Source organism: Vespula vulgaris, chromosome 10 (genome assembly GCF_905475345.1).
Source record: "Vespula vulgaris chromosome 10, iyVesVulg1.1, whole genome shotgun sequence".
Classification (NCBI taxonomy): domain Eukaryota; kingdom Metazoa; phylum Arthropoda; class Insecta; order Hymenoptera; family Vespidae; genus Vespula; species Vespula vulgaris.
In genome coordinates, this window is record NC_066595.1 from 4,279,874 (window position 1) to 4,302,951 (window position 23,078).

General features: G+C 38.5%; 2 protein-coding genes across 13 annotated transcripts in view; one reads left to right on the plus strand and one right to left on the minus strand.

Annotated features, from left to right (window-relative positions):
- The window catches only part of LOC127067205 (uncharacterized), a 188,026-nt gene that overhangs the window by 21,008 nt on the left and 143,940 nt on the right, over positions 1–23,078 (plus strand). The window contains exon 16 of one of the 11 annotated variants that reach the window (XM_051001873.1): positions 17,080–17,709. The exons of 7 other annotated variants lie outside the window; for them this stretch is intronic. The gene's annotated coding sequence lies outside the window, so the exon portion shown is untranslated. Of the gene's footprint in view, positions 1–1,261; positions 2,488–4,628; positions 5,685–10,752; positions 10,962–17,079; positions 17,710–23,078 lie in introns of those variants that run through there. 3 more of the 11 variants (XM_051001872.1, XM_051001870.1, XM_051001869.1) reach the window with 3 other exon arrangements.
- LOC127067210 (transcription factor Sox-21-B-like) overlaps positions 1–23,078 on the minus strand; it is a 38,416-nt gene that overhangs the window by 4,324 nt on the left and 11,014 nt on the right. Inside the window, exon 1 of one of the 2 annotated variants that reach the window (XM_051001885.1) lies at positions 3,998–4,634. The exons of the other annotated variant lie outside the window; for it this stretch is intronic. Coding sequence (XP_050857842.1) covers positions 3,998–4,200 — 203 coding nt within the window. The 5' untranslated portion in view covers positions 4,201–4,634. Of the gene's footprint in view, positions 1–3,997; positions 4,635–23,078 lie in introns of those variants that run through there. 2 annotated transcript variants of the gene reach the window in all.

The window sequence follows — 23,078 nt, forward strand, 5'->3', positions numbered from 1 at the left end:
GCGATAGGGCCGACACGAGTATTTGTAGTAAATATCTTGTACACACACCCTGTGCTTGCATCAACGTAGAGGGCCTTCTTCGTATCTCCATCACATAATACTCCATTATGTACCCAAGCGGCGCACAAACGCAGTCCTTATTTATGCTCCGTTCCATGGAGATAAAAGAAAGCGAAGGAGAGATAGGTGTTCGTACCGAAAGGGCTTCCTCCTTCTCTTTTTTGCTTCTACTTTTTTCGCGGCTTCTTCGCGAGGAATTTTGTCGGAAAGAAGGAGGACAATGGGGGAAAAGCGATGTGCAAAAAGAGAGAGAGAGAAAGAGAAAGATAGAAATAAAGCTTGCTCTCTCTCTCTCTCTCGTTTCTATGTTAAAAAACGAATAAATCCTTGGAAAAATGAATGACGATTGTTGAGAATATTATCTGATGAATCGAATTGTTATTATTTTTCTTTTTTCTCTTCTTTTGTTTCCTCTTCGTCAAATCAAACAAAATTTTCCGTTCGAACGAGTAAATTTGAAATTTCGAAGTTTGCCGTCGCTTTACCGGCGCGAATTGCGCGATAGAATGACGGAGGATGCAGGAGAGAGGCGGCGGAATAATAATTCCGGGACAATGTGTCCCGGCAGATAGCACAAAGCGTAAATCAGCATAAACATCGGTAAAGCCGCGCCGACAATAATTCAGCATAAATGCATAAACATCGGGGCGTAATCTTTACAATTCTACGGCAATTCTCCGGGCAGCCGCGCAACCACCACCCCTTTCCCCACACCCCTTTCCTCTTCATCGGCATCGGGACTTTCAGCGACGATAAACAACGCTTTATATCATTCCGGTCGACATAAGCTTCACCCTGCGGTTTCTGCCGTAACAAGAAACAATATCAATTAGTCTCTGATTGTGAGTTAATTCGGTAGTACGGTATCCCTCGATTAACCAGACGAATTCTTCACGTCGAAATCGTACCCCGATTATATTAATTCTTTCCAAGAACGTGGGATCGTGAGTCTGTCGATGGAAAATTCTTAACACTGTCCCGTCTGTATGACAACTCGTATTAGGCGAAGCAAAAGGAAATATAAAGGTGTGTGGATATCTCGAGTGAAATAGAGAGAAAGAGAAAGAGAGAGATACCGATAGCTTCAACGGCATGGTACATACACATGTACATACGGGTGTATGTATCTGCTACGTACGTGTTATATACGTATACCTACATAAGCGTATATATACCTACGATATAAGATCCTTTTTGGTAGCGTAAAGAGGAGCGTCGAGAAGGAGCGAATCGCGGGACTAGGTACTGAGCTAGAGGAGGGGTAGAGAAAGAGACGGTGAATCGTTGGACGGGCAACAGCAGCATAGAGGCGGCAGAAGGAGGAAAGAGGAAGAAGAGAAAGGGGGTGGGAGGGGGTGGTGGAGGCGAGACGAGATGGAGAGCGCGGGACGAGGAGCGCAAATCCTTTTAAATCCACACAATTGCGACAATGGGGCTTTATTTGTTATCTCGGGGGCCACATTGTGAGTCGCCGTGAACGAACGGACAGATTACGTCGGGCCAGTGACAGCACGGCTCCACGGGAAGCAGGAGCTACTACTACCACCAACCGGTCATATCGAGAAGCGGCTCCAAGAGAACGACTTTATCGTAGCCCTTCTTCTCTTCTTTATTTTACGACGACCACCACCACCATCACCACCATCGCCACCATCACCACCACCACGACTACCACCACTACTATCACCGCCACTACTACTACTACTACCACCACTACCACCACCACCATCATCATCAGACACCACCACCGATATCGTCCTTCTCTTCCTCCTTCTCCACGGCATCCGGCAGAAAAGCGGATTCGCTCTTACGCGTTCCACTCCAAATTTCACGTGGACATCCACGCTTTTTATCCCTTTTTTTTTCTATATCCTCCTTTTTTTTTCTTTTTTCCTTTTTCTTTCTCTCTTTCCTTTTTTTTTTTGGTATCTTTTTCTTGTTTTTTCTTTCTTTCTTTCTTTTTATTTTGTTATTTTATTATATTTTTTTAACTTTTCTATTCATATGCCAGACGGTAAAGTAAATATTAATTATCTCGACGTAGATAGGTATAGTGTCTGTTTCTATAAGATAGATCGAAGTTCTCTCGGATAGTTCCTCACGGTAACGTCGAACTTTGCTTTCAAATTCTAACGAAATTCATCCGTGAAATTCTATCGAGAATCACTCGTACGGAAATCAAGTGAAATTCGTCGATATAACCGGCGGTTCCTCGAAATTTCGTTTCTCCTCCTCCTCCCCCTCATCCTCATCCTCATCCTACCAACCTTCTCCGTTCGTCTTTCGGTCTTCGTTCGTCTCTCGATATCGCGAAAAGTGAAATGTAGATTCGCGGAACGGATCGGTGCACGAGATAAGGCCGATCAATAGGAAACGATCCGCGTTTCGCATTGAGGAGTACGCAGCGGACTTTTATAATTCCTCTTTTCATTTTATCAGACCCATAACCGCGCCAGCGAGAAAAGCGAATTCGACGCTTACACTCCCCCATGGAATTCTCGCTAGCTTATCCCTACCTTGCTTTCGCGGCGTTTCGCTAGGCGGATCCACGAAATAAACGAACACTTTCGATTGAAGGCGAATCGACGACGTACTCGTGGAATAATGGAGAGAGAGAGAGAGAGAGAGAGAGAGAGAGAGAGAGAGAGAGAGAGAGAGAGAGAGAGAGAGAGAGAGAGAGAGAGAGAGAGAGAGAAGAGTAAGATTATTATTATTATTATTGTTGTTGTTATTATTATTATTATTATTATTATTATTATTATTATTATTATTATTCCAGAATTTGATATATGCATATAGGGTTCACTTATACTAAGAAGTAGGAATATTTTGTTATATTTCATCTTGAATATTTCATCTTATTTTTTGACAAATTTTTCATTTCCTTTTTCGTTTTTTCTTTTTTTAATCAGTTTCCCAACTTCTTCCTCAGCGATAAGACGAAACGAAGATTTTTAAAACGAAATGAAGCAATCTTACTTTCGATGAATTAATTATTTAGATTTTCGGAGGTTCATTATACAAGGAGAATCGATGTTATATAATTTTACGATCTCGCGGAAGAGACGTCATTAGAGTAATTTAAGATTTCTATTACGTCTAAAATCAATTCGCCGAATTCCTATCTCCAATAGCTAAATAAACTCATAACAGTGATTAAATATTCAGAGTCGGTAATAAAGAGCTAAGAGCATTCTTTCTCTCTCTCTCTCTCTATCTCTCTCTCTCTCTTTCTCTTTTTCTTTTTCTACCCTCTTTCTCATCTGTAAATACTACCCTATTATTCTCCTGGTTCAACCCCCTAGCTTAACGTAGCACGCCCTTAGCTTTAGCAACAATGTACCGTATTATGAACTACGAGCCCGTTCGTTCCCCTTCCTAATTTTTCAACCCCATAGCATTTATAGATACGCCTCAATGGGATCATCTTGGTGAAGTGTTCGTAATGTCTAAAGAGCAATTAGACTCGGCGGAGAAAAAGCTTTTCGTTGATTTGAAAACGATACCTAATTTTTTAATTGTACTCGCTTGATCGAACGAGAGTCGATTAAATAGAAATAGAAGAATCGAAATCGATTTGATTTTGAAAAGACACTTCAATGAATTCTTTATCATTTCTTATCAATCGATTTGAAATTATATTGTGTAAATTTTGATTTACGAAGCTTAGACGGTATAATTTCAAATACACGCTCGAGTGCGCGCGCGTGTGTATGTGTACGTGCAAGTAATTAAGTTATAATTTGTACGTATTAAAAAACATTTTAATATGCTTTTAAAATTCTATTCATAAAGAAACATTGAAAATTTTTTTTTCTTTCCAATTAAAAAACATCAATGAATAATTCTAATTTTCCTATTGTTCGAGCGAATTTAAATTTTATTTTAATTAATAATATATTTTCTTTTTTTTCTTAGCTTAATCTCTTAGACTTACCTTAATCTCTTAGCCTCGTCTATGAAGGGCCGCTTTTCACTTTCGCTTAGTAGCTTCCATTCTGCTCCAAGCCGTTTAGAAATTTCGGAGTTATGCATTTTCGGATTTTCCTGTGCCATTTTTCGTCGTTGTCCACGAGACCATACCATGAACGCGTTCATCGGTCTCTTAATATGCTCGTTGTGAAGCGTTTTCGACGACATTCCGACGGTATTTCCTCTTCCGTTCGAATTCCCGCGTAACTCGAATCGCGGACTCGCGCGTAACAACTTAACAACTTGGAATCGAATCGATGCACATTTTAGCGGTTATCTTTCGTTGCATTTAAATAAGAAAACTGACACAAACACCCTCTCTCTCTCTGTCTTTCTCTCTCTTTTTCTCGTTTCTCTTTCTTTTCTTTTTGCTTTTTATTTGTTTCTTTATTTTTTCTTGTTTCTTTTTGACAATTACTAATCAAATCATACGTCCCTCAAAAGAATTCCTAGGTGCATCCATATCGATTTTTTGCGATTTCATCCGCCGATATCCACCAAAATTCTAAACACATGCGAACGCTTTTGAAAAATATATAATCAATCTTTTTCGTTCAACGATAATGTCTCTCTTACTATGATAACAATGTCTTAAGATCGATCAAGTTTAATTTGAGTCCCCACTTCACGATAAAGACGACGATGGTCATTCCAAGAGTCCTAAGGAGTTTCCAGGATGATTAACGAAACGAAAAGGAACGATAGGTAAATTTGAAACGCGAGACGTCGAGAGACAATCGCGGATCGTAGCGAGAGCGTGGCAAGGACTGTGGCAGGATCGGTGAGAGAGTAGGTTGCCGGTGGTGAGAGGAGTTCGGGGCGAATCCGCGGGATCCGCTGAGCGTCGAGTGGCCCGACTCCCGTGGGACGTGGGAAAAGTTTGTTCCGACGGCCAACCAGACGAATCCTTCTGCTCCCACCATCGTGCACGGCTAATGGACACCCACGATTGGCTCCTTCGTTGACATGGCGAATCGAGGATACCAGCGCATGCAACAGGTGGACCAGGAACGTTTTCTCTCTTGCTCTGTCTCTTTCTCATTCTCTTTCTTCCTCTTTTTCTCTCACGTACGCATATAGACAGAAATACATAGACAAAATCACGTATATTCTTTTAGACATGATCCTGGCGTTTTTCTTCTTTCTTCCTTTCTCTCTTTCTCTTTCCTTCTCCTTTCTATTTCATTTCTTTCTCTTATCCATTATTTCTAACACTTTTGCAACTAGCTCAATGGATCTATCTCAGACACGTTTGTTCGAGTGTTTGTGCGGCCGCGTTTCTCCTACAGATTATCCTACAACCACGACCAATTTTCCGACCTTTCTTTCACTTTTTAGCCATCGGCCTAGACCGACTTGAGACAATACCAATTATTCTTCGTGCATATTTCGTAGGACTTATATTTTTTTTCTTCTTCTTTTTCTTTATATATAGATATATACATATATATATATATCGAAATTATTCCTACACGATTAAATAACATCTCCTAGCTCTCTTTTGATATTTAAAAGGTTATGTTTTTTTCTTTCTTTTTTTTTTCTTTAATTCACAGTCATCAGTACGATTCGAGCAAAGAAACGGTTCGTGTAATAAATGTTATCAGAGCTGGCGCTGTCTTGCCGTAAAGATTGAGATTGCTCGGGGAAAAGAGGGGAGGAAGGAAAAGAGATGAGGGAGGGGAGAAAGAAAGGGGGAGGGGCCGGGTGCTCTCTACCGTTGAAGCTGAAGACATTTCGAGTGATAAGGCGATAAAGAGAGTATAGGTATAAAATGGGGAGACAAGAGAGAGGGACCGCTCGCAAGAGGTAACGTCTCCGATGCTGGAGAAAACCATCTACTATAAAGCAGTGTCCGTAGTCAGCAGTCAAATTTCCGGAAAGTGCGAATACATTCATCCCCACGGCAAATAATATTCAAACTTGGTTTTCGAGGTTGCTTGTTAATATCGTTCTTATTTTGAGGAGATAATTTTGTCGGTATTCGTTCGTTATTTTTTTCTTTTCTTTTTTCTAACGAATAAAAACACACATCTATCGATTTGTTTCGAGAAAGTTTCATAAAAAATGTTTAATGAGGATTCACAAACAAATATCCTACGAAGGAAGAAAATTTCATTAAACAATAATCAACCCCTCATAGATACCCCATAACGCTACTAATCACCGAAATTCAACAGCGTACTTCGTTATTCTACGAGATCCTTTATCGTAGCCTCGTTAAGCGTTTCTCGCTTGATCCAAAGGGGTGTGGAAAGGGGAGTTAAGGGAAAGGGCGGGCGTGTGCATGAATTTTATCGTTTGACATGCGAAATAAGAAAAGGGGAACTCTAGTTTTGATCTCTCACCGATACGCTTCTATAACTTTCAATGTATATATAAGTAAGTGTATACGAGTGGTTTCAATTAGTTCTCTGTATCGTTCTCTACCTCTATGAGAATGAAAAGAAAAAAAGAGAAAAGAGAAAAGAAAAAAAAGGAAAGAGAAAATCTTTTTCTAGGAGGGTGACCTTATCTAGGAGAGATCTAAACTCGTGTGGACAGATAAGATCTTTTACGGGTGAGATAATACGTTGAAAAGGAAATAGTGTATGTGAATAAGAGAGAGAGAGAGAGAGAGAGAGAGAGAGAGAGAGAGAGAGAGAGTTAGAGAATAAGTGTCAGAGGGTGGGTGTAAGTGATTTTCCAAAATCGTTTGGACTCTTTTGGAATCCAATTGATGCGTGAAGCAGAAGAACAAGTAGGAGAGAAGATATCTCTGTCTCTCTGTATATATATATTTCTCTCTCTCTCTCTCTCTCTATCTTTCTCGTTCTCTCAGGATTATCGGCTATCTTCCTCTCTTCGGCAATGGGGTGGCCACACGACCGCTGATTATACCATTCATCGTGCAGCGTGCTTCGAAAGAGGGTTGTCGGCGGATCTGCAAACGCTGTAGCGTGATCGTTCTCCTTCTCCTTCTCTCTCTCTCTCTCTCGCTAGTCCCTGTTACGCCCTTGAATGCTCGCTCATCAATGAAACAATCCAGCTTCCTTGTCTCATCATTTGGTTTCTTGCTTTCGAAATATCGTCTTGCAAACGTGTCTCTTCAAAGTCGATAGAACAGATTCCTTTATTGGAATATATATATACATATATATTAAACGAACGTATATATATATATATTAAACGAGTATCTTTCAAAATTAACGATAAAAAACGGACGGGTCATTCTTTTCGAATAAAAGAAAGGAGCCTTTAATTTTTTTAGGTGATTTTCAATTGACAAAAATTATTTTTGAAAAAACGAGAAAGAGAGAGAAAGAGAGGAAGAGAGAGTACTAGGCCAGGGTTGTGCTGCAGTTCATGCGCACAATGAAGAAAACAATAGCGTTCGACAATGGACGAAGCATCATCGTTGCGATTGCTGAAGCGACAACAACGGCAGCTTCGACTACGCGATGGGACGGTGCTTGAGAGGAGAGAGAGAGAGAGAGAGAGAGAGAGAGAGAGAGAGAGAGAGAGAGAGAGAGAGAGAGAAAGAGAGAGAGAGAAAGGATGACGAGTTGGTAGAGAAGGCAGGCCGTCGAAAAGCTCGCTGATTACTCCATTGTCGGCTCGGTTGTTTCAGTTAATCGCGACGCTCTACGTCGTTTTGTTGTCCTTTTATCGCGCAGTCCTGCCGAGCATTCTTCGTTCACATCCAGAGCTTGGCTAGCTAGTCTCATCATCACAAGTACCTACCTACACAGATATATTGTTCGAAAATTCAAAAAAAAAAAAAAACAATTAAAAAAAGAAAGAAAGAAAAGAAACGAGAAACAGAGGAATTGGTGGTCCCCTACATTAACATCCCAATTGATCTTTATTATTTATTCTTGTCTAGATAAGATCGGATTTTAATAATATAGATCGAATGTTCAGATACTTCATCGATATTAGAGAATGGCAAAAAGTATATACTTCTATTTATATTACATTCTAACGTAGAATATACAAACGTAGAAACGCTACGCTGCACGTACGTGCGTATTATTTAGAGATGCATTTTGCATTTTATTCAACGTTAACGTTATGCATCAAAATGATAATGATGAATCAATGGGAGAATGTTTGAGATTTGTCGATAGATATAAATAAGAATATTCGTCAAGGTTTTAGGACATCTGACATTTGAGAAAGACGAAATCGAATTCCACTTTGTTTGATCGTACATAGACACGATATTTCGGTATTCAACGTACGCGGTCGCTCGGCGTGCATGCCGTTGCCGTATCAAAATAGAGCAGGCTACAATAAGTTATTCGGCTGAACAAAATCGGGGTAAGGGTAGTATTTTATAGAGTCCCGTTCGAGTTACATACGATGAATACGTTGCGCGTAGGAGGGCACCACCGGTGGTGGACGCGTGTGACTGGAATATATCATAAATGTATCTATGAGGGCTACGAGGGAGGAGGGTTAGTGGCGAGGGAGGTTGGAAGGATCAACCACTCTCGCACGAGCGGCACGCACGTACATACATCGAGTCGCGTTATTTCATCGTACGATTCTTACTCAACCCGTTATTCTTTTCTCTATTTTCCTCTTTTCCTTTTCTTTCCTTTTCTTTTCTTTTCGTTTTGTTTCTTCCTTGTTTTGTTTCGTTTTCTTTTCTTTCTTTCTTCCTTTCTTTCTTTTTTTTTATTAATTCATTTTTCCCTTAATAACGTGGAATATGTACTAATCGATGTTACGATCAAAACTAAAAATTTAAAAAGTTCGTAAAACTCAAGTTTCGTAAGGGTTTGAAAATAAAAAATTGATCGAGCGTGATATTACAAGGGAAAAACAAACGAACGAACATACAAAAAAGTGACAAGAAAGAAAAACAAACGTTTCGCTAAAGATTTTATTATTGATACGATCGATATATTTATATACGTATATAGATATGTACATACTACTTCCTCTCTTCGACAATAAAAGAATAAAACTTTTGCATTTGAGATGGTGTAAAAGGATCATCGCGTGAGAGCTTATTAGTTCGACGGTTTTGTTCGAGTTGATAGATAACCTCGAAGAACGTGGACCGCCTCGTGTATCTTCTCTCGTCTCTTATTCTCAAAGATTATCAATCATAATCGGAAAATAATTATCCAAGTTGAGGGTCCGCTAGCGCATCCATGATGATGGGTACGATCATTCTGACGCGACGAACGAAACGAACGTGTTGTATGGACGGTACGTCACGTGAATCGATGCTAATTGTGAGGAATGGTCCCTTCGTTGGTGGACCGGTGCCGATCGCTGATTCGACAGGCGATATGTATTCGAGTCGAGCACACGCGTACCTCGCAACGACTTTCCTTTCGAGATCGTCCAATGATCTTACTTCTTATCCTACCATTGTGTCACTTGGATAACGAAAAGTCAAACAATAGGAACGTTGATGTCGTATTTGATTATTAAAATACTCTTGAAAGTTCTCCGTCTACCTACAATACTATTTCATTACTTTACAATAATAAATGTCCCAACTAAATATATTTGCAAATCGATTAAAATATATCCACGTAATCTGATATATCTAAACATAATATTTCTTATTTTAGATATCTAATATTTATCGTATAATAATATAACATTTCTTTTGTTCATCAATTAAGTTCGATCTCATGTAAATTAATATCTATAATATTTATATATTTCTTTTCTCGTAGAATCTATGAATCGATCTACAGAATGTTACATATATTCTTTCTTTTGCACAATGTAGGTTTTATCGATGTCGTTGAAAAGGAAATTAATAAATCGGTTGATCGTTAATTATGAATGGTTAATCGTTCCTTCCTGATTTTTATCAACTTCATTGCGAATGACACTTCATCGAGAAATAACAATGAATCGAAAGAGTGTAAGAAAAAAAAAGAAGATATAAATGTATCCCGTAGGTGTGAAAATAAATAAAAGGAACAATTAAAGGTCCGTCAGGGTAACGTACATATATCTCTATCGTGGAGGGTCTCTTCTTCGATGCTTCGCACACACGAAGGGTGGTTTGCGCGATTCTTGCACGCGACTGGCAAAAGATATCCTTCGTACGGCAATAGCGGACAATGCTCTACTGTCGACATTATGGGGGAACATTGTCGTCGACTCGATATGAGTCCTCTCGCCTCGGGTGTACAAACGGCAATATCGGACTCTCTTGCCCTTCGACCTTTCTTCGCCTGTCTCGAACCTGAGAGACGATCTTCCCGTCGTTTGTTTCGCTACCCGTTTGAAAACTTCCTCGATTCGAGCTTTTAGTCTCGATCATTGCCTTAACCTTAAGGGAATCGATCGGTATCTTTTTTTCTTTCTTTTTTTTTTTTATTTTAATATACAACGAATATCAACAATGATATAGAAACTCGTAAATTGTTTGACAATTAACAAATTATTAAATGAAAAAAGAAAAAAGGTCTGTCTATGTTTATTTATTAAAAAATGTGAATCGTTTCAAGAGTCAAGCTGTAGTTTTTTTTAGTATATACGTGCTCCTCCGTCTAAGGAGAAGAGTTTAAAAGAAAAGTATAAAAGGAAAAAGGAGAAAGAAAGAAAGGAAAGGAAAGAAAAGAAAGAAAGAAAGAAAAGGAGAAACAAAACAAGCAAAAAAAAATTATAAAGAATAAAAAGTTGTGGTAAAAATCGAAGCGCTCGTTTACGCCGATTGTTCGCGCGAACGAATAATTTTATCGCTTTCACTTTTGTCGACAGGCCCACGCACGATCATTGTCTCTTGAAAATCTTTCGAAGCTCCGTGAATAAGCCCTTTATCAACGCGGCTCCATATACGTATGTATAAATGGATATCTGTGACTGGTTTGCCGTGACAACGAGCCTTTTTCCAATTATCGATTTGATCGGCCCTTCCCGTTTGACCCGCGAGTGTACCGAAATACACAATGCTACCCTCTCTTTCTCTACTATATATATATATATATATATATATATATATATATATATGTATGTATGTATGTATGTATGTATGTATATGTATATCGTTCTCTCTTTGAAGAAAAACAAAAGTCGAATAGTAAAAAAATTTTCGATCGATATAGAATAATATCGCATCGATAAAAGAGATTGATCGAAGCTGTAGTTTATTCGAGAATCAAGTTTCCGACAATAAGAGAAAAAAAGAAGAACGAACAAACAAAGATGAAAAATAATTCTCCATATAAATGAAAGAATTTGAATTATTTAATTACTTTAATATACCTGTCTCTCATTATAGCGAGTATGGAATTTTCAATTATGACCATATTAATATCAGCTGACTAACTAACGTGCCACGTAGGTACATATGTACTTATATGTATAAGTACTTTAGAGTCACGGTTGGATCGTTAAGCTCTCGAAAGAAGAAGCTGCGCTATGCTTGCTGCATTCTGTGCACTCTCTTATACATATTTATATATATATATATATATATATATATATATATATATATATATATGTATATATTATACACAAATATATGTACTCATATACAACGATAACTCGCCACCATCTCTCTCTTTTTCTTTTACTCTCTTTTTATCTATCTATCTATCTATCTATTTCTCTTCTTCTTTCTGTCTTTTTTCTCTATCCTTCTCACTCTCGTTCTCACACCTAATCGATTTGCGGAAGCGTCGATAAGCGAAGCGTTATCGTTCTCTCGGGTCCGTCTGTGGGAAAGATAAACGAGCGAACAGCTTGTCTTTTCCTTCTTCTTGTCAAAAGGAACTGTTAAACTTAAGAAGCTAGCTGAGCTAATGCAAACAGACAATATTATTATCGTTCGTTCGATATACGACGAAGTCAAATTTTTTGGTTTACTTTGCGTTAGGAGAAGCTCAAACTTGAAAATTCATTTATTTTGTCAATAATACGAATTATCTTTCAATCATATTCGACCTAATTCTTATCATTGATATAAATGAATATATATATATATATATATATATATATATATATATATATATGAATCATTATGTTTTTTATAAAAAGAAAACGTAGGAAATTCATCTACGTTTTACTGAATTATCTCGTAATTAAAGGTGTAAGAGCGTTGACGCGAGCATAAACGAACGCCTACGACAGTTCTATTTCCGTTATCCACGGAAGACCTCGAGTTACGATAATGGCGTGCGAGCTTTAATGCAAGAAGCAAGTAGGTATCTTTATTATAATCTACGATCTATGGTATTAGTAAACGTACGTAGAAAGATCACAGGATTTTTCATAGCAATCGTGGAATAAATAATTTCGAAAGTTGAGATAAATGTATCCACATACATACATACATACATACATATATATATATATATATATATATATATATATATATATATATAAATGAAATTAATGCGTTCATTCGATTGATTCGTTGAAATTTTTTCGATTTCCTTTCGAAGTATAATAATAATACTTCCGAAATCGAATATAGTAGATGGGTGAGGCATAAAATGGTCGAATACGTTCGTAATCCGATTTGAGAGAAACTGAGGAGAGTATGAAAGGGAGAGGACCGTAGGAAGAAAAGCGAGAGAGTTATTGAGAGAGAGTGAGAGAGAGAGAGAGAGAGAGAGAGAGAGAGAGAGAGAGAGAGAGGCTGATACGAGAAGAGAGATAAAGTCTCTGTATATCGAAGTCGAGAAACTGGCAAAGTATAAATGTCTCGTACGCTACGGTTACGTCTCCACACGGAAATGAAGCAAATCGACAGATAGGCCGTAGGCACATTAGAGGCACTATCTAACACCGAGACATTTAGGAATTACCAGAGAGTCGTTTGCAGTGACTATGTGTTTTCCTCTCTTCCCGCGACGATTCATCGTCAGCTTCTTACATTTTTTTTCTTATTTTTTCTTCTTTCTTTTTTTATTTCTTTTTTCTCTTACGTGAGAACGATACGTTCGCGATGATATAGAATGTGATGGATAATATGCCACTTTAGAGACGTTGTTTTGATTAACGCGAGAGTTTCTGCTTTTTCACGTTAACAAAGTATTTCTTTGAATGGTTTAAAAGAAACGACGAAGTTTACACCTTCTAAAAGTACATTTTTTTAAAAAAAGGACAAAAAATTATTTTCCGTCGAGGAAGGAGGTGGGGTTGGACAACAGGGTAAAATGAAATCGATTTGTAGGAATGAAATTGGAGATGGTGGATCCTTATCGCGATAGGTAGCAATGTCCAGTTACAATGATAATCGAAAAAGAAGTGAAAAAAAAGAGACACGCGAAATCCCATCGAGAAGTACGAGAGGCACTCGATAACAACGGACACGAAAACGAAGAGACCGGGAGCTCTCTTCCCTTTTGTGCTTTTGTGGCTAATGCGATTCAATTCGGATCCTGGCGAGTAGCAGCTTCATACGGTGCTATCAGAATCCTTAAATCCTGTTTGCGTTCATTGTCCAGCTACTGACTGGCTTTTCGTCCTTTCAAAACATTGCCGATCCTTTTCATACGAAAGAAGAGGGTTCATCCCTATATCCGACCAATCGAGTGCATCCCTATTTTTGTAGCATCCAAGGAGACCAACTTTCTCCATCGAAAGAATTTCTTCTTCTTGCGATAATAATTCGTGAAATACCAACGAGCGATAAGATACCAACTAAAATTTATTTTTCGAATTGGTAGGAACCTACCTTATCAACGATCGTGCGACATTATCTACTGTAGTAAAGGATACGATGTTATATCGACGACGGATAAGACAAGTTTTTTTCTTTCGTCAATAACTTTGCTTCCGTATTTGTTATAATTTTATTAGTGTAAAGTTATTTCTTTCTTTTTATTACATCTTATTGCTTCACGTTTCAACAAGGTCATAAATCGACGTTTAAAGAATCTTTCGTTATAATAAATATAACTAATATCAAGAAAGTTTTTTTTATCGACCGAGTTTTTTAACAAGTCGGGCATGTAGGTCACACATTTTATAGGAGTGCGTCAATTACATTATGCGTGACTAGAAATAATTAATCCGAAGTTCAAACTAAATTCATATATTTTTCTTATAATTACTGTCATGAATAGCTTTCAGATTAATTTCGATCGATCATTAAACAATTAATTAATTAGTGACATTTAAGCGTATTTTGTACGTACGCAATTTGTTGATTGATCGGTACTAAATTCGAAGTAATTAAAGTAATTAAACTAAGAAAACGACTCGAAACGATAACGCAGACCGATTATGGATACAACGAAAATCGAATGATCTCCCTGACTCTCTCTCTCTCTCTCTCTCTCTCTCCCTCTCTTTTTCTCTCTCTCCCTCTCTCAATCTCTGTCTCTTTCTCTCTCTCGTTCTCTCTCTTGCTCTGTACATGTGTGTACCTGAAAAATTTGGATGCAATACTATCGTGTCACTATGTCGACGTGCTTAATTGGCTCGTTATATTAATTGAATTTTATTATCTTATGACGGGACAATGGTGCACCGTTGAACGAACCAGATTAAATGAACGGCGGGCACGCATTTTCCGCGCTTGATTACCAAAAAATGTTTTACAGATGTTCCTCGAGTTACGCTTGAAAAAACCCGCGTTGATTCAAGCGGCATAAATTCGTACAAAATGCTCGGAAAATATACTTTTTCTCGCGTGCTGCTCATTCTCTCTATCTCTCTGTGCGATTTAAACAAAAAGATCAAAAACCTCCCAAAAAAAAGAAAAGAAGAAAATAAAACAAGAAAAAAAAATAGGAAAAGAAAACAATTGAAATGTTCTAATTCATCTTTTAACACGTGCATACGCAAACGCATACACCCCCGCAAACACGTACATGATATTGTTTGTTACAAAAAAAAAAAAAGTATAATATACGCAAAATATTTTTCCGTTCAAGACGAACGGATCTAAAATCGGAAAGAAAAAGAAAAAAGTATCCTCAAACAAATGACCCTCCGAAATGGGCGATCGTACGAAGAGACGAAATCGGGACGCATCGTACGCGTTGCTTCGCAATCTCAACGTTAAAACGGGTCACCTTTTCGCTACATTTTGCTGAAATTGATTTATGCCGGTGACAGCTAACGCGTCCATTGTGTCCCCCCCTCGTCTGTTATTGTCCATTCAAACAAATTGACCACCGTCGGTCCGGTCGAGCATTGTCGGTCCATTGAACAATCGACGGAAAGAAAAGGAAGAAAAATGACGATGCGAGGGCATTCAGATCAGTCCGCGAGCAGATGCAAGAAAAATTTTCTTTTGCTTTTCGTAGAATAATCATGTGAAAGATAGCGTGTTAAATTTATAAGCGAATCATCAAATGGTGGCCATCTATGGTCTGTTTTATTAATAATTTTCTTCCTATCTCTTATTTTCTATTTTCTTCTGTTTTTCTATACACATATATATGTGTGTGTGTGTGTGTGCGTGTGTATGGGATATATGTAGAATATATATATATATATATATATATATTCTACATATAACATCGAGGAATTCGAAACGATCGTAAATTTTCAACGCTCGATCGAAGTTGGTCTCGTGTACGGGCCACCTACGTGACTCGCGTCATCCGAGGAAGGACATATGGAAGCTTTTTCTGTGCTTTCGTCGAGTCCCAAAGTGACCATACGCTTTACAAAATACCTTTGTGAGACGAACAATGGCCGAGTGGAAACATTTTATCGGGACGTTAATGGTCCGCGTGTTCGATACTCCAACGCGTATTCGACTTTCGAAGCACGTGCAAATCATTTTCCTCTTTATCAAGAGTGAGAAGAGACAGAGATAGAGAGGAGAAACAGAGAGAAAGAGAGAGAGAGAAACAAAGAGAAAGAGAAAGAGAAAGGACGATGGGTATATGAATCTGTTTATAGAAAACGATCGTTCGTAAAACGTGACGACTCCTCTTATCGAGGAGGACAAGTTCGCCGTTAAAAAATATGCATTCTCACGTTCATCCACATTTGTAGAAATTCATTTAACAGGAAACATATGATTCGTATTTCGTATCTTTGATATTTCATTATCATTCGTCGATAAGAATGGCAAAACGTTTGTGAAAAAAATCTACGTTCGTCCAACGTTCGTTCGTTCGTTCGCCACGGGCGAAAGAGTAACGTAATTACATTGAACTAATTAGCCGTCTATGCGTTTAATTATTTCTAATTTGAAACGTAATTGCTCGCAAATGACGATAGGTGTGTAATATTCTCGTACGAGAATCGTCGCGAAACAATGAATGACGCGTTTTTCTCCGAATATTTTTCTTTTTCTTTTTTTTGTTATTATTATTTTTTGTTGCTGTTGTTGTTATTATTTCTCTTTCTTCCTTTTTTTTTGTTCTCTCTCTCTCTCTCTCTTTTTTTTTTAATATTTTCATTTATATTTTTTTGTCTACCTACCTCGCGTACAGCAATCCCTTCGAAGCAATTACGCGTTCTCCGTTCGGGCAAAATCGTCCGTTACGACGTTAATTATCGTCCCGCTAAGGTAAATTGAATCGGTACGAGTTCTACCGAAAAAGATAGATCCTTGTTCTCTCTCTCTCTCTTTCTCTTTCTCTCTCTCTTTTTCCCTCTCTTTCTATTTTTTTTCTTTCTTTCTTCCTTTCGTGTTTTTTCTCATTTACGAAAAGGATCGTCGAGGATCGATTTGATCGTCGAGAGTAACGCGTTTAAACGGATGTAATTAGAGAAGAGACTGGTGGATAGTACGTGAGACAAAAATCGTTTCATCGACGATAGATCGTTGTTACTTTTCGCGTGGATAGTTCGTTTGCCCGAGTTTTTGTTCACCATTGATGATAGAACTTCGAAGAGTTCACTTTCGTGATACATATATAAATCGTGATGAACCAACGAAAAGAATAACGTTAACGAACGTTTAATTTCACTCTTATAATTCGCCATTGTTTTCTTAACAATGAATAAATTTATACCAGTAAAACCAGTAAAAAAAAAAAGAAAAGAAAAAAGAAAGATATAAGAATTCCTTGGAATATATAAAGTTAACCGAATGATATCGGCGTTTTTGTACTTTCCGCGTTTCGTTTTCACAACTATTACTTTGGACCACCGTTTATAATTACGATCCAGGTCGACTCGTTGATACCAAAGGACAAAACAAAAGGAAAAAAAAGAAAAAAGAGGACAAAAAAGAAGAAGAGGAAGAAAAAAAGAGGAACAAAAAACAGAAGAAGAAGAAGAAGAAGAAGAAGAAAGAGGAAAAAAAAGAAAAAAAAAAAGAAAAAGAAAAGAGAAGAAATAAAGAAAAAAAGAGAGATTGGAGATGGGGCAGAGGGTGTCTCCATCCAGTAGGAAAGGGTCTCTTCGTCTCTTCGTTTGTCTTTCTCTTCTCTTTGCACTCACCTTTTCCTCTCTTCCTTTTTCTCTCTTTATCTCACTAGCTCCGTTACCACCATCGGCTTCTTCGGCTTCTGCGTCTCTTCCAGCGGCACTTCCTCCCTTTCTCAGCCACGAAGCCGCCGTCTTTTTCTTCCCGGGGGCTGGTGCCTTTATAAGACGACAAAAGAACATCGTGGCACAGTCAAGATGGCGGAGGGATAACCGAGAGGCAGCAGTAGAAGCACGAACGGAGCGCGAACGAGAGAGAGAGAGAGAGAGAGAAAGAGAGAGGGAGGAAGAACGAGAGATAGAGAGAGAAAGAGAAAGAGAGAGAGAGAGAGAGAGAGAGAGAGAGAGGTGGATGCGACAGAAGCAACGGCGGAGCCTTTCCTCTCCCGGCCAGCCACCCCCGCCCCTCTCAGCCCCCAACCACCACCTCCTTCTCCAGGCCACCCATCCACCCACACCATTGTTGCCACGAGCAGGAGAGACAAAATGAACCCGATTGTTAGTCCGGGAGGCATCATAATGAACGCCCATTCACGGGGAGACACCAAATGAGCTCCCGCGTCTTGTCCCGCGGCTTTGTCCACGATACTTTTAATTCTCTGCTCTCTCTTTGTCTTCGTCCGGAGACTCCTGGGCTCGACCTGCTGCTATTTTCTCCCTTTCTCTCTCTCTCTTTCTCTCTCTTTTTCTCTTTTTTTCCCCTACTCCTTTTTTCACCATTCTCTATCTCTATCTCTCTCTCTCTCTCTCTCTCTCTCTCTCTCTCTCTCTTTTTCTCTTATTCTTTTTTTCCATCATTTCACCCTTCTCCTTCTTCTTTTTCTTCTTCTTTTTCTTCTTCTTCTTCTTCTTCTCTCGGCTGCTTATATATTTCGTGTTTCAGACCGCGCCTTTTATCTCTCTCTCTCTTTCTCTCTCATTCGAATCGACTTTGTGCGACCCGTTGCCCACCCTCCCCTACCGAGAGAGCCGGTGCGTCTTTTCGTGTCGAAGCATCGCTGGTTCAATGAGAAAAAAGGAAGGAGTCTCCGCGACCGGGAGAGTTCATATCGTGCGAATACATTGTACGCACCTATGCGAGTGAAAAAGAGAAAGGAAGAGAGCAACAAAGAGAGAGAGAGAGAGAGAGAGAGAGAGAGAGAAAGCGAGTCCTTCGATGCTTTTTATTCTCACCTTGTCCATCGTTCTTTGTATTTTCACCGCGAGCGCTCCAACTATTGGTATCTCTCTCTTTCTTTCATTATACGATATTATAACTCTTTTCCTTCTCTTGTGCAAGCTTTTCCCCTATTTTCTCCATCCCTCCCTCCCTCCCACCCTTTCTCTCTCTTTCTCTGTCTCTCTGTCTGTTTTCCTTTTTCCATCTTTCTTTGGAAATCATTCTTTCTTCTTTATAACCGTGCGGCATGCTTTCTATATAACAGCGACCTCACAAAAATGATCATACGCTTTTCGAAACTCTGCTGGCTCTTTTATAAAGTAAACGATAATTAAGAGATTATTACAGTTTTTTTTTTTTTTTTTACTCTTATCAATTAATCTTTAGAAGATTTAAGTATCATACTTTAATACTTTTTCTTATTCCCTTTTTTTTTCTTTGTGACCTGTTAAATGCATCTTGCATGGAGTATTGCAGCATAAAATATTTAATGTACCATTTAAAATACGGTTTAACAATGTTTTCTGAGAATCTAATTCTTCCATTATTAGCATTTGTTATTGCAATGTGCAATAATAGATTTTTTTTTTCTTTTTTCATGAAATTTGATGTCGAAGAAAAAAGAAAAATTACGACAATTTAATACATCTATTATTTCTATTCATTATGTATATAAATACTTCATAATTTTTTTATAAGTCGTTCATTTATTCGACGAATCACAACTGGCCACTGCAGAATTGTAAAATACATATGTATAGTATGAATGTAAGAAAAGTATTACATATGCTACCATTCAACGAGTCAGTGTTCTACTACCTGTATACACGGTATACTTCGTGAAGTTCGCGCCTAAGCTACTTTGTCTTTCGTTAGAACAGAGATAGGTAGAGGTAGAAATAGAGAGAGAAATAGAGAGAAAGATAAAGAGAGAGAGAGAGAGAGAGAGAGAGAGAGAGTGAGAGAGAGAGATGAAGAGCTTCTTGGCGTAAGAAGGAACTCGCGCGGGCGTGGAGAAAGGAGAATGAAAATATTATTGCTCGATCCACGCGTCATGCATAAATGCATCGATCTCGCACGCGGCTCTTCTCTCGGTCTGGCTGTCACTTCGCACAGGCAGCTGTGCAAACAACGATATCCATAATATTAAAGTCACAAGCAATGGCTTATTAGCCGTGCCCGTACGCCCTCACTTCGTTCTTCCGTCTCACTCTACTTCTATCTGTCTCTGTTCATACTCATACATCGCATATGCAACTTCACGAATTCTCTTACATTAGAAACCGAGTAGAAGTGTCATAGCTATGACGAAAATATATTTTATAAGATCGAACCGATCGTATCTATTGATATCTATTTTATAAATATAATTATTCCTGATTTCTTTCAGGATATATGTATATATATATATTTTTTTTTCAACTTGAAAAAATATCGTCTGTGTTAAAAGGTTAAATTTGTTTCTCCCTTGCATGTGTGAAATATCGCAAGAGATATACCTTTTTGATCTAGCACGAAGAACAATTTGTTAACCATTGTGAAAAGAACAAAACATGGATTTAGTTTTCTCCTTTTAAACTTCGATTCTGCGAGATCAGGAAAAGCTCAGGTATGAAGAAACGAATGGTTCCGAGGGTGAGACGAACTAAAAGACTGGTGGATAATCGAAGCGAGTATCGATCACTTTCGATTCGATTTCATGCGATTAGCTACGGTACGTGTACGCGTTCGCGTACGTTTTCATTGGTGGTAAAAAAAAGCGAGGGGTGTTGTAAACGTCCCTCTTTCTATTCGAACTATCGAAACTTTTGGATTCATGAGACTTTTTTTCTTCTTCCTTTTTTTATCCTCTTCGGTTCGTATATCTCTCACCTTAGCGCAGCCTCATAGAAACTGTGGGGTTGAAAGAGTATCGGTGCTGTTAGGGGAAATATTTTTTGTTTGCTTTTGAAGTTCTGCGAGAGGTAGGTAACTCGAGGACCGGGAGAAGCTGGACTATCTCGAACGTGTCACCCTTCTCTTTCTCTCCCTCTCTCTTTCTCTCTCTGTATATCTCTGTCTATATCCATCTCATTTTAATTCTATTCTCTCGTAGAATATCGGACCATTGAATCGCTCGAAATTTTTCTTTTTCCCTTTTCTTTATCCAATCGAAAAAATGTACAACAGCGATCCTTAAGATTGCTTTTTTAATATCCGATAGAAAGAATATCCTAGAATATTTATCTTTATTATTAACGACGAGAAGCGTTTGATATTGTTGTTTTCGACTGGCGAACGTGAACCACCATTCATCCATCCATCCATCCCTCTGTCGAATGTAACACACGACAGATACGAAAACGTTGAGAGAAAGAAAAGAATGTTGGCCGGTGAAAACGTGTAGTCATGTTGCTATATTGGCTGGTAGCTCCTTGCAAGCGAGCCGGCCGACTTCGATCGGTGCTTCTGCCGGCGTTGCTGCTGCTGCTGCTGCTGTTGCTGCTGCCGCTGCTGCCTTCTATAGCGTGATTAATTCTATTTACCTGCAGCCGGTGCAGCGTGGATACACCCGTGGTATAATTTATCAGTTTGTCGGGCCTCATTGTCGGCCGTACGGCTCGTTGCTAATAGTCGGCCATTCAGGAATCGAGGGAAGCCATCTATTCTTATTACGAACTTCGTTGTGTCCGAGGGTCCAAGACACACCGCTACAACAACGACCTTATATATACTCTTTATCTTCTTATTCTCAACCTTCTATTTCTTTCTCTTCTCTTTTTCTTTCTCCACCTTCCACGTTGTTCTCCTTATTCCTAAGGGGTGTGTCCACACCGGGACGCTCGTCTATTCTAGGCTAGGTCATTTACGTATTAACGATAACTTTAATTTTGATATAAGAACGATATCCCTCTAAATCGCTGTTCCGTTATAATATTGTTAGAACTTCTCGAGTTTTAAGGTACGATTAAACCCATTAGATTTTAATATCGCATCATAGAGATTTTCGAACGAACGATCTCTATGGAAATGTTTACCCCTTTTCTTCTGTCGTAGTCGTGAAAAAATAAAAAAAAAAAGAAGAGAAAGAAAAAGAGGAAAGAGAGAAGAATAGATATCTATTCCCTTTCTTTATTAGTCGTGAAAGGGGGAGATACATCGAGAACGTATCGCATCGATACTTTTTTCCTTTTTTTCGCAGTCGGAAACTTATAATCGATTAGGTAACGCGCGTTATGATCATGGGAAGATTTGGTGGCTGAAACAGATGGGGAGTTTTGGACGATGTCACCCCTTGTCTCCGGTAGTCATTAGCCCTGTCTATTGTGTATGCTCGACTGGAAGCGAGAGAAGCTGCCGAGTCGATGGGTATCGATACTAATCGATACGCATGGCCGATCGATCAGTCTCTCTCTCTCTCTCTCGATTTACAGTGCATTCATCGGACATCCGTTCGGTTCGCAGAGGAAAGGGTCTTTCCTGGACGATCTTTTCATGCCTTTTAGGTATCGCTCGATCCTACGATTTAGGCTCCTTTAATCGACTTCGAGATACTCGTCAAGTTTTTCCTCTTATTTATCTTTTTATTTATTTATTTATTTATATATTTATTCTCTTTTTGCTTGGTTCTTTTCTCTCTTCTATTTCTTTTTCATTTTTCTTTTTCATTTTCCTTTTTATTTTCATTCCCTTCTACTCGACTTGGCAATTATTCCAGGATAAAATGTAACTTCTTCGTCTTAACGATCGAGATAAATAATAAAAAAGAGAAAAAGAAAGAAGTGATCGTTGCTTCGCGATTCGAAACGAAACAAAAGCGACGATACAGTGAGACAGATAGGAGAAACAATGACGCGCGAAAAAAGGGCAAGGCATTTTAATTGACTAGATGGATGGAAAAATGTATCATTACCTCGTTGTCGATGCCTCAGAGATTACTGACAATTAAAAGAGAACGAGAATAATGATCGAGTGAGATTCTCGTCGCGTACATCTCATTCTTTCTTCATTTGTTAGCAATTGAAAATTGTAACATGTTCTATACGTACATGCATACATACATACTTATGCGGTACTCACCATTTGTGCCCGTTTTACCATTCGTCTGATAGAAAGGTCTGATATCTCTCGGGTTGATCGTATAACGATAGATCATTTTTCATAATCGAGCACGTCGTTCGTTCGAACGTTCGCGATTGAATGGGCTTAATAAACAACGGCCCGTAAATTTCTACGATGTTATTGTTATGAACGGAGAAAGCTTCACACGTATTTATGTATGTATGCATTTATGTATGCATGTAGATACCTAGCACATTGACAAACGTTACATCGTGCGAAGAAAACCTAATAAGCTACGACGCATTCGTTATTGATAACTAAATGTAACGTTCGTAGCTAGGCTTCTTGTCGTATCTTCACGTTAAATCCCCAAGAAAATAATCTCTTCGTTCGAAAAGAGAAAGAAATATTTCTATATATAGAAAAAAAAAGAAAAGAAAAGAAAAAACAAAAAATGATAGAAAAATGCCAAAGAACAAAACGACACAAAAACGAGAAATAAAAAAAAGAACAAAAAAAGAAAGAAAAGGAGAAAAACGTC